Consider the following 1407-nt stretch of genomic DNA (forward strand, 5'->3'; position numbering starts at 1 on the left):
TAATTCTATTAATTCATCGCAATTCCATTGTTTTGAGATTACTTAATTCCTATAATTCTAAATTAATTCCTGTAATTTCAATTTAATTTTCGTAATATTGTAAATTAATTTAAACATTAATTTTAATAGTTAGAGGTGGGATTATTCTGATCTTTTTTGATGAGAAAGTTTAAGTCTATTTTATTTAACTTTGCATTAATTTTTTCTCAAAATACTTGACCATTAAGAGAGAAAAACAATTTCACAAAATTTCGAATGAAAAAAACATCGCATTTTTTCCATTTCTGTGTTGTGATGTAATATACTATTTTTTATGATAGTCTTTGAAATTACTTATTTCTTGAAACGGACAATTCTCTGAATTCCACCTACCGTTAGAAAATTTATTTCTTACGTTTCGAGTAAAAAAACATTGAATTTTTTCCATTTCTGCGTTGTGATGTAATATACTATTTTTTGTGATAGTCTTTGAAATTATTTATTTCTTAAAGCGGACAATTCTCTGAATTCCACCTACCGTTAGAAAAAAAATATTTCTAACATTTCGAGTGAAAACAAACATCGCATTTTTTTTTCTGCGTTGCGATGTAATATACTATTTTTTGTGATAGTCTTGGAAATTATTTATTTCTTAAAACGAACGATTCCCTGAATTCCACCTACCGTTAGAAAATTAATTTCTCGTGTAAACCGATCAACAAACACGTTTCAGAGAAGCTGAAACCTCACAGTGAAGATCCTCACATTGAATAAAATCGCAGACTAGACTTAATGAATAATTAAAAGAGTGTCAAGAGCAATTCGAGTCATTGTTTTCCGATCATTTCAACATTATGTTTGTGGGTCATTTAATAACAATTTTAATAACAACAATTCATGGATTTCCAGTGGCAAACCCAAAAATACCATCAGCGAAAGTCGTAAGTTAGTTCCTGTTGACATTCAAACGTGAAAAAAATCACCATTGTTTTAGTTGGATTTTTTGAAAAACTTTGGATATATCGAGAGTGACGATGACAGTTTTGGTGCTCTCTACACTGAAAGTGGCATTTCCGAGACGATAAAAAACGTGCAAAAGTTCGGGGATTTACCCCAAACTGGCATTTTGGACAACAAAACACTCACGGTAATTTTTTCCCATAATTAACAATTCTAATAATTTAACCCAGAATTAATTCGAAATTAATGTATTTTATAAATATAATTGCTTCAATCTTAATTTCAGGCTGAAATAAAGCAATTTGTGATATTTTCAATCGATTTGGCTCAATTTGAAGTTGGGAATCAACCTGAATCAAAGWATTTCAACCAAATACTGACTTAAATAAGAGTTTTCTTCCAGAATAAAGCAATTTGAGCTATTGTCAATACAATTTTGCTCGATTTTACTACAGAATTAATTCAAAA

The 1407-nt window shown here is 29.2% G+C and overlaps 1 protein-coding gene across 1 annotated transcript in view; it reads left to right on the forward strand.

Moving 5' to 3' along the window:
- The first annotated feature begins 517 nt into the window (after positions 1-517).
- LOC123012491 (matrix metalloproteinase-2-like) overlaps positions 518-1407 on the forward strand; it is a 3962-nt gene continuing 3072 nt past the window's right edge. Inside the window, exons 1-2 of the mRNA XM_044410454.1 lie at positions 518-920; positions 974-1126. Of these exons, the coding sequence (XP_044266389.1) occupies positions 834-920; positions 974-1126 (240 nt within the window). The 5' untranslated portion in view covers positions 518-833. The remainder of the gene's footprint in view (positions 921-973; positions 1127-1407) is intronic.

The sequence above is a fragment of the Tribolium madens genome, unplaced genomic scaffold, assembly GCF_015345945.1.
Source record: "Tribolium madens isolate multiple individuals breed KSU strain unplaced genomic scaffold, Tmad_KSU_1.1 Scaffold_19;HRSCAF=116;Tcas5.2_LG9, whole genome shotgun sequence".
In the NCBI taxonomy this organism is placed as follows: domain Eukaryota; kingdom Metazoa; phylum Arthropoda; class Insecta; order Coleoptera; family Tenebrionidae; genus Tribolium; species Tribolium madens.